The sequence below is a fragment of the Solanum stenotomum genome, chromosome 10 (assembly GCF_019186545.1).
Source record: "Solanum stenotomum isolate F172 chromosome 10, ASM1918654v1, whole genome shotgun sequence".
NCBI classification, from domain to species: domain Eukaryota; kingdom Viridiplantae; phylum Streptophyta; class Magnoliopsida; order Solanales; family Solanaceae; genus Solanum; species Solanum stenotomum.
The window spans coordinates 57,530,764-57,539,729 of NC_064291.1; the positions used below are offsets into that span (position 1 = coordinate 57,530,764).

General features: G+C 34.9%; 3 protein-coding genes across 3 annotated transcripts; 2 read left to right on the forward strand and 1 right to left on the reverse strand.

The window, feature by feature from the left end:
• Positions 1–547: 547 nt before the first annotated feature.
• Positions 548–1,803, forward strand: LOC125841313 (photosynthetic NDH subunit of subcomplex B 3, chloroplastic). Its single transcript, XM_049520421.1, has 6 exons — positions 548–789; positions 866–976; positions 1,064–1,120; positions 1,194–1,256; positions 1,439–1,501; positions 1,582–1,803. Exons 1-6 carry the CDS (start codon positions 589–591, stop codon positions 1,696–1,698), a joined length of 612 nt encoding a protein of 203 aa, XP_049376378.1. The 5' UTR covers positions 548–588; the 3' UTR covers positions 1,699–1,803.
• Positions 1,804–2,965: 1,162 nt separating this feature from the next.
• LOC125841312 (soluble inorganic pyrophosphatase PPA1-like) lies at positions 2,966–4,310 on the forward strand. Its single transcript, XM_049520420.1, has 8 exons — positions 2,966–3,116; positions 3,206–3,234; positions 3,357–3,422; positions 3,502–3,609; positions 3,699–3,764; positions 3,852–3,972; positions 4,057–4,138; positions 4,259–4,310. Exons 1-8 carry the CDS (start codon positions 3,014–3,016, stop codon positions 4,299–4,301), a joined length of 618 nt encoding a protein of 205 aa, XP_049376377.1. The 5' UTR covers positions 2,966–3,013; the 3' UTR covers positions 4,302–4,310.
• A 904-nt stretch (positions 4,311–5,214) lies between these two features.
• Positions 5,215–8,115, reverse strand: LOC125841648 (mitochondrial import inner membrane translocase subunit Tim13). Its single transcript, XM_049520813.1, has 2 exons — positions 7,958–8,115; positions 5,215–5,581 (listed from the first exon to the last, which is right to left on the reverse strand). Exons 1-2 carry the CDS (start codon positions 8,069–8,071, stop codon positions 5,435–5,437), a joined length of 261 nt encoding a protein of 86 aa, XP_049376770.1. The 5' UTR covers positions 8,072–8,115; the 3' UTR covers positions 5,215–5,434.
• Between the last annotated feature and the right edge of the window lie 851 nt (positions 8,116–8,966).

Genomic DNA, 8,966 nt, shown 5'->3' on the forward strand with positions numbered 1-8,966 from the left:
CCAAGTGCCATAAATTGAAGAAGAAACATTAGTCTGCTTGAATTGTTTTCAACTACACCATTTATCAAGAGAAGATGGCACAAACATTTACTACTAAGAAAGCCTATACATTTCTTCAAAAGAAAGGACTTATTGATGCACACTTTAGGTTTTTCTTTCTTTTCATTCCTAACTTCAAATGTGTGTTGTTAAAAGTTTCACGTATGCATTGAAATAGACTAATATAACCTTTGATTGTTTAAGTTTCAGTAGAGAGAATGAAATATACAAAGCAGAGTCATTGTTACCCAACCTATGTTTTAGAGTCATTCTTTCTACATTAAGAAGAGGAAGAAAAAAGTAGACTCTACTTAAAAACGTTTGTATGTATAGGTTGGGTCATAGGTTTGGGGGCAGAGAGATCCTAAAAGCCAACATGTCTGGCTGGAAACGTTTGTATAGTGAGTGGGCCTTGGATGTTTGGGTCCATATATAGTTGGTTGGGATCCATCAGGAATGGATAATAAGTAAGATAAGGAGAGCCACCCACAACATTTATATTGTGAAGCTAGCTCCCTGGCAGTGGCAGTAGCAGTAGGAGAAATTAAAATGAGAGCAATTGAAATATACTGGTATGGGGGCTTAGCTGCTTCCACTCTATCACAATCATCGTTGTGTATTTCCAAGGTTCATCAGAGGTGCCTGCGTTTCAACCGAACAAAAATCAAAGCAGTTGCAAGTAGTGAGAGATCGAGAGAAGCAGTAGCACATGAGGAGGAAGAAGCTTGTGTGAAGTTTGCCTTTGTCAGCGTGAGTAGTCTAATTCATCATGAGTTAATATATGAGTAGTCCCATTACCATTAATAAGTACTCGTAATTCGTTCAGTCAGTATTCCTACCAGATGGAACACCAGATGTGCAGCTAAGGAAAGCATGTGGTGGCCAAAAACTTAGAGACATAATGCTCGATGCTAATGTCGAGTTGTATGGACCTTATGTATGTACTAGAGTATTTCTTATCATCTCATCCAGTTACTTATGTATATATATATATAAATATAATTATTACTCCTATATATTTAAGGCAAGACCTTTGCTCAATTGTGGGGGAGGAGGAACTTGTGCCACATGTTTGGTTGAGGTGAGTGTGAACATTTGGTTTACTGCCCTAAATTAAACTTGATTAGCATATCTCACATCGACATCAATTACAGGTGGTTGAAGGAAAGGAGCTACTCAACCCTCGCACAGACAAGGAGAATGAAAATTTAAAACGGGTATATATATACGAGCAAGTCATGAATATATATATATAGTACTGCCTAAATCTTTTCCTATATATTCTAGATGTCATATACTTTATTACTAATATTTTGGTGTGTATGTTGCTTATCCTAAAGGAAAATTTAAATTACTAATATAATTCCATGCTGTTAATTTGTATATATATAATTTTCAGCATCCAAAGAATTGGAGGCTTGCTTGTCAGGCAATAGTTGGTAAACCTAATTCAAGAGGCATGGTACGTATGGATCGAATTTTATATAACGTCTTAATTAATCTCCAACTGTTCGTCTATTGACCAGTAATCAGTTTGTACAGATGACCATTCAGCAACTTCCGGAATGGAAAGCACACGAGTGGAATTATAGAGGATTACCGCCTAATGAAGAAGAAGAAGAAGCAGCAGCAGCATCAATTTCTTCATCTTCAGCCTGAGTTTTTATATTTACACAACACTTAAATATATGTCATGTCACAATAACCTGCTCTTTTCTTTTTGAGTCCAATTATTTTTATATATATTTATATATGAGCTTCATATATTCTTCTATTTGCTAAAAGTAAAACAAAATACTTGGAATGGGAAGAATATTTGAATAGAACTGCCTCAAATTGTGTTGGAATTGAAATAATAGGGCGTCATGCTAAAGATAAAAATTTGATCAATTGACCTATGCTTATATAAAAACAGTTTTTAAAATTAAGTATAATGGTGGAAAAACTCAAATTAGATAGAATATGCAGTGAAAGTCTAACAAATCGAACATTGAATCACACGGAAACAAAATATTATTCAACAAACTAGATATCCTATTCTTTCTTGTAATGTGTTTGTTTGGGAGGATCTAAGAGATGAACCTCTCTATTGAAGAATAGAAATCTGAACCATTGCACGCTCTCTCCACTTATAAAAAGTCGCAATAATTTTGAGTTACAACTTCCTGTAAATTTATCTCATTTAAAGGATCAGTTTAATTACGTGCGATATAATCGTTCAATCAATTTTAGCATCAGTCAAAAATATTTGAACTTTTGCCTTTGCAAGCCATATTAAATATCAGACGAAGACGAATGATGTTTGACCTTCACAAGGCCTTCAGAGGCGACTGTCTAACCTGTTGTCCAAATCGAGTAAACTTGAATTTTTTTAGCAAATATTACACAACAAGGCAAACATGTGATGTATTTATGATTAACCACTATAGTTCAAAATAATTACAGTTCGCAGCTATAAGTAGGATTTTATAGCAACTATAGTCATTTTTGCAAACAAGTAGACATATACTTGTTTTATCTACTTAAAAACGTTTGTATGTATAGGTTGGGTAATAGGTTTTGGGGCAGAGAGATCCAAAAAGTCAACATGTCTGGCTGGAACTGAGAAGAAGAGGAAGTCAACATGTGTACGCGTTATAGATCTGGACAATTAATTAAAATGTAAGATGTGGAGTTTGGTTTATTTATTATTCATTTTAGTTTGTAGGTTAGGTGAATTAGAAAATTCAGGAAAAGGAGGAAAAGGAATCGGACAACAATATTACTAGTTTCCTTGAGGAAAAGGAATCGGACAACAATATTACTAGTTTCCTTGTCGCGTGGAAAGCTGTCTTGTTTCACCTAATACCTAGGGCTCTGTGCTATTATATACACCCACCATTTCTCCTCCATCATCATCATATATATATATATATATATATATGGTTTGTTCATATTCATCTATCTACAAGTTGTTGTCAGTTTGCACGTAAAAATGAGTGATGAACAAAGACACGCCCCTCGTTTGAATGAGAGGATCCTCTCATCATTGTCAAGGAGGTCTGTCGCCGCTCACCCTTGGCACGATCTCGAGATAGGTAGGTACCTTCTCTTTTCATTCATAACACTATTGCCGCAATTGTACATACATATTCTCATCATTCCTTAATTCCCTGTTGCTGTGTAGGACCTGAAGCTCCAAATGTTTTCAATGTTGTAAGTACAATTGTTTTTTGATTAATTACTCAACATCATTTAGTTGATTATGATGGGAGGATTCCTTGGGAACAACAAGTCCTATCAGATTAAACTCAGGCTGCATTGCATTATCCTTACAGGTCATTGAGATATCGAAAGGCAGCAAAGTCAAATACGAGCTTGATAAGAAAACTGGTCTCATTAAGGCATGACCTCAAACTCCTAATTAAGTAATGTGAATCTCTTGTGTGTTCCGATATCTACTCAATCTCCATCTATTTTCAGGTTGATCGCGTCCTCTACTCATCAATGGTGTACCCCCAGAACTATGGCTTCATTCCTCGGACTTTATGTGAAGATAATGACCCCATGGATGTACTAGTGCTCATGCAGGTAATGGGATGCATGATTGCCTTCCCATACAATACAATTAATAGCATTTTATCCGGTTCAATTGAATTGAGAAATTGTTTCATCAACAGGAGCCTGTCCTCCCAGGCTGTTTCCTTCGAGCTAGGGCCATAGGTTTAATGCCTATGATTGATCAGGTTAATTCCCCTATATCGCTGCCTGCAGGTTAAACTTTATTGTTTCCTATCTGATAAAAGGACTAAATTTCTAATTCATCAATCCAGGGAGAGAAGGATGATAAGATAATAGCAGTGTGTGCTGACGATCCAGAATATCGCCACTACACTGATATTAACCAGCTTGCTCCTCACCGTCTGGCAGAAATCCGCCGCTTTTTTGAAGACTGTATCCTTCCTCATCATAATTTAATTGACTTGCTTCATTTCTAGCAAATTCTCTTTAAGTAAAGTTTTCTTAATTTGTCACTAGACAAGAAACTTGAAAACAAGGAGGTTGCTGTTAATGAGTTTCTGCCTCCAAGCACTGCTGTCCATGCCATCCAATACTCAATGTACTTGTTGTGCTGGATTAATTGAGAATGCATACATACACTCGTTGATAATATAGTAATTTGAGCTAATTAATGTTGTCTTTGAAAGATTTTAACATTTGCATTTTTACTTCCGTGCAGGGACCTTTATGCCGAATACATATTACAGACACTGAGAAAGTAATCTACCATTGCAAGTCGTTTAAATGACTTAGCCACCCTGGCAACTTCTATATTATGATGCAGCCAGATTGTTGTGTTTTTCTTTCATACGAATTTTCCTTGTATTTGTTTTGTCACGCAGAGGGGGTGTGAAATTCTATAGCGAAATTAACACAATACATTATCATTCAGTTCAGTACTTGAATCAAACTGCTTCTTGTAGTCTATTGTGTTGAAACTTCAAGTACCAATTGTTGAGATTAGTCTATTAGCATGTTGAATCCTATGGGGTTGTGGTTGATCCTCACCAAAGATGAATCAAGATATATATTCTATTGGTTCAACCTATAAAATTCTTAACAGTTGTATTTTCAAAATAACAAGTTTATACATATACTATTCATTGTAATTTTGATAAATTTTTACATATATTTATGTTCTGCTTTTTTTTTTTTGGTTTCCCACTCGGAATCCTGTAACCTCATTGGAACTCAACTAAATCCGAATTCGCGCCGGAAAGTCCCACATTGGGGGTAAAGCACTCCCTAACAAAGGTGACTCCGTACCCTAGGGGGCTCGAACCCGAGACCTCTTGGTTAAGGATGAAGGAGTATTTATCACTCCACCACAATCCTTGTTAGTCTTTCCAAGTATTATACTAGTACACAATATGGTTAATCCTAATTATTTCCAAACATAAACTACTAAGTACACAATATGTAGATAAAACACTCCCAATAGGTGCGCTCAAGTATAATTAGGGCCCAGATAACACTTTGCTCCAGATGCAGGAAATTATACAGCATGTACCGAGGCCTAAGTTTTTGTTTTATGACATCTGCATGCACTCATGGTTTCCTCAAACCTACTAAAGAACTTATATGCATGAAAGCATGTCAACTCCGTATACCATAGGGCAAAGTGCAATATTGCCCTTGTTAACCTTAATGGTAGTACGCTATAGATAAACAATTTTGCTGTCCATCCACAACAGACAAAAGTATTAATGAAGAACATCGTTTACAAAATACTTGTAGAAAACCTTCTTTAAAACATTGGAAAATAACAAAGGGTATCAAAAGTTAATAATAATTAAAGAGATGCATTCCAGCATTTACCGAGCAAGCAAGCCTTGAGATCTATGCAACTACAGTTTCAGCGTTGACTGAAGAGAGCCTTGCTAATTATACCAGTGGCCTCAATATAACGATCAACACACCTTGAGATGCAACTACCTTCACTTCCACTTAGACTGCTCCCTGGTTTGGTGATACACTTGTCAAAGCATTTGTCCCTCACTGTCTGAGATAATTGAAGAAGGGTTAGTATTTTATCTTCTGCAACGATTTGCAGCCACCCAAAACATGCTGAACTTGCATACATCACAAGTTGCAGCATCTTATTTATACAATGACAGTAACTCAATCTACTTCTCCAGAAGATGTTTCAAGCAGTCCATAACAAATTATGTATGATGCATTCAAATAATCAAGGCACCATTGTTAAGTGATTCCAATCTGAAGTAAACCCATGATTGAAAAATGCAGATCTATCAGTGAAGCAGAAAAGTATCCACATCAAGAACACAAGCAAACCTTTAAATAAAGGTTGCAGGCAAAGTTCCAAGCACTAACTTGAAACAAACTATAATGTCAGTTATTGAAGTGCCATCTACAGTTTAACAGTCTCACCAAATAAATGACAGTTAACAAACCAAATGACTTGATTGTGAAATCGGAATATCAAAGAAACTAGGATGGTAACAAGTCATATGAGATTACAGAGTACAACACGGTAAGAGTATGGTAAATGAATTGACTGGCCAGCTTCAGATTCTCATTAGGAAAAATACTAATCTCTCACGGTGTCACTAATTGCTTGAGAAGCTATTCCTCCCCTGCTGAAATAATGAAAGGAACCTCGAAAGGCTACACATGGCTTAAGTTTCTTGTATTATAAGATTGAACGCCATAATATTTGTATTTACTTTTTATTGGTGTTGTTGAGAAATCTGCTCAGATGAGATATTTTAAAAGATGTCATGGATGACCAAAATTTGAAACTACCAAATGCCAGTTCCATCAATCAATATTGTCAAAATTATATATTAGCTCAAGTACCTAAAGACAAGACAATGCTAATTCATACTTCCTCGGTCCCAAAATATCTATACTACCCGACTTGTGCAATTATTAAGAAAAGAAAATTGAATTGTTACCCACGACACATTATATTTTCCTCATCCAAAAGAGAAGTGGATCTGGGAAGTCAAACCACTGTAGATTTCCCACTCTCCTATCAATTAAATCTACTGTCAGGTGCATACAGTTGGTTAAAAGATAGGATTTATTAATGGAACAATTGATTAATTGAACAACTGTGCTTTTCATCAAACCTGAATAAGGGTAGAACTGAATTCTAAGATGGGTAAGCCATTGCATTTTGTATAATCCTACTATTCCTCAATCCCAACAAGTTGGTCTAAAAAATCTACAATTTCTGCAAATCAATACTGACTAAACCAAGCAAACTAAAAAGAAAAAAAGACATGTCAAGTGTCTACTAACTTAGTGATCAATTAAGTGGGGAGGCCGGGAGGGGGAGAACATGAGATCTTAGGTTCAAATCCTAGAAGAGACAAATTAAGATTCATCTGACTTAACCTTGGTAGACAAAGTCACCAGTTCATGTGTTGGTGAGAGGCACAAGGTACTTGTGAAAGAGTGAGAGATTTAGTGAACTTTTTGGTCTAGAGAACCTCAATTTTACCTTGAAATGAACAAAATGAGCCAAATGAAAACAACAATTTCATTTAGCCGACTCCAAACTAGTTCGACTAGGTATAAACTGATGATAGGGAGTTGCTTGAATGGTAAGCGTCCTTCACTTTCAACCAGAAGGTTTCGAGTTCGAGTCACCAAGGGAGCAAAAAGGGGTGGGAGCTCCTAGGGAGGGCAAAAAAAAAAAAAGAAAGACTAGGTATAAACTATAAAGTAGTAGCAATCCATATTTACAGTTAATTATTAAAGGGAGAAAAGTGCAAATGGACCAAAGGGAAGAATAAGTTAACTATTTTTGGAATACTAGGATTGACAGATTGTAATGCAGATTTCAATCATCCTAAGATATTGGATCATCTTGCACATTCACAAAATTACACAACATTCCTAAATGATAATATGCTCATGAAGGAAACTGGAAATTGTTATTTGAAAAAAAAAATGGAAATATGTATACTTATTCAAAAATATTTTGACATAAGCAGACAATTGGTACATGGAAAGCATACAATCAAACTCTGCATTGACTCTGGTCTTTCCTAGCATACAATTCAGATGGTTTACGAAGCACTGTCCTGAATACTGCAGAAAAAATTTAAAGGTGTTGGATGCATCCTAAAACCAAATGCATAGGACTAATTAAAGCTTATAGCAAGGAAAGACTTAAATACCAAAAGTATCTTATTTTGCTAGTTAAGGTAGTATCTTTTTTTGAAATTATCTAGTTAAGGTAGTAACTTTCGGACATAAGATCAGTAATAACCCAGCAACTAATTGCTCAAAAACAGGTGACAAATTTGTAAAAGCGCGGTATCACAGTTTCAAAAAATAGCGATGAATGTAAAAAACAAATATGCATGACAGAGAAAAGGAGATGAAAATAGATATCAGATCAAACCTCGAGAAATTGCTCAGCGTATGCCTGTTCAAGCTGAGTTTTGACCTGGTCCATTATGTCATTCGTCGAGAATTGGGACGATGCTCCACTTGGCGGCGACGAAAAAGAATCCATATCCCCTTCCACTCTATTCTCTCCTGATGATTCTAAAACCCTAGATTAGCATGTCTGCGGAAGCTAAAACCCTTCTCGCCGCCCACCTCAAATTACACCTTTACCCTCGTAGCTTTTTATGTTTTTTCGAGAATTACTAGTAAAGTTTGTTTTTGTATGATTTAAAATCATTTATAGTACTTAAATAATAATTTTAAATACAAATTTGAACAAAATTCTAATTATGAGGTAATATAATAAGGGTAAATTACATGAATTAGCAAATATTACTAGTGTATTATTTAATATAACAATAAGCTCATATAATTATAAACCATGGTTATAGTTTAATGAAATTTGCTATGAAGAATCTCATGTATTTATATAAACTTTATTTGTATATATTTATACTTTTGTATACGAATTAATAATTTTGTTATTATACTGTACATATTTATACATATTTATGTATATACAAACTTCTGTTTCTAGTGGTTGGTTCTATATATTTTTTATTTTGATTGTACATTTTTTTCTCGATATATTATCACCCACAATACTTTATACAAATCAATCATTAAAGTTCCTTGTAATCATAGATAATTGGTTTCACTAATGTAATTATATGGTTGGACGGGATGTTAGAATGATTAGAGTGAATATTGCGTTTAACAATTAAACGGGTTAGTAGGGTTAGTACCAATGTACTTTTGATCGAGTTGAATATATCTATATGGCATAATTAAAATCTTCCAGCAAAATGATATGCAAACAATTTTATGTTAGTAACGTGAAGGTCTATGTTAAATTTTTTTAATTGTTTGCGGCAGTACTGTTACTTTTCTTAGTTTTGCATACATGTTCTTTTCTTTGTAAAATTTGGTTGTTCAGACTATTGATGGCTAATTAGTTTTAG

Excerpts from the sequence above, each read along its gene's own strand:
- LOC125841648 (XM_049520813.1), bottom strand. The coding sequence starts at position 8,071 with ATGGATTCTTTTTCGTCGCCGCCAAGTGGAGCATCGTCCCAATTCTCG. Across the intron at positions 5,582-7,957 it reads ACGCTGAGCAATTTCTCGAG|ACAGTGAGGGACAAATGCTT; the intron begins GTTTGATCTGAT and ends CAATTATCTCAG.
- LOC125841313 (XM_049520421.1), top strand. The coding sequence starts at position 589 with ATGAGAGCAATTGAAATATACTGGTATGGGGGCTTAGCTGCTTCCACT. Across the intron at positions 1,257-1,438 it reads AGAATGAAAATTTAAAACGG|CATCCAAAGAATTGGAGGCT; the intron begins GTATATATATAC and ends TATAATTTTCAG. Across the intron at positions 1,502-1,581 it reads AACCTAATTCAAGAGGCATG|ATGACCATTCAGCAACTTCC; the intron begins GTACGTATGGAT and ends CAGTTTGTACAG.
- LOC125841312 (XM_049520420.1), top strand. The coding sequence starts at position 3,014 with ATGAGTGATGAACAAAGACACGCCCCTCGTTTGAATGAGAGGATCCTC. Across the intron at positions 3,235-3,356 it reads CTCCAAATGTTTTCAATGTT|GTCATTGAGATATCGAAAGG; the intron begins GTAAGTACAATT and ends TTATCCTTACAG. Across the intron at positions 3,973-4,056 it reads CCGCCGCTTTTTTGAAGACT|ACAAGAAACTTGAAAACAAG; the intron begins GTATCCTTCCTC and ends ATTTGTCACTAG.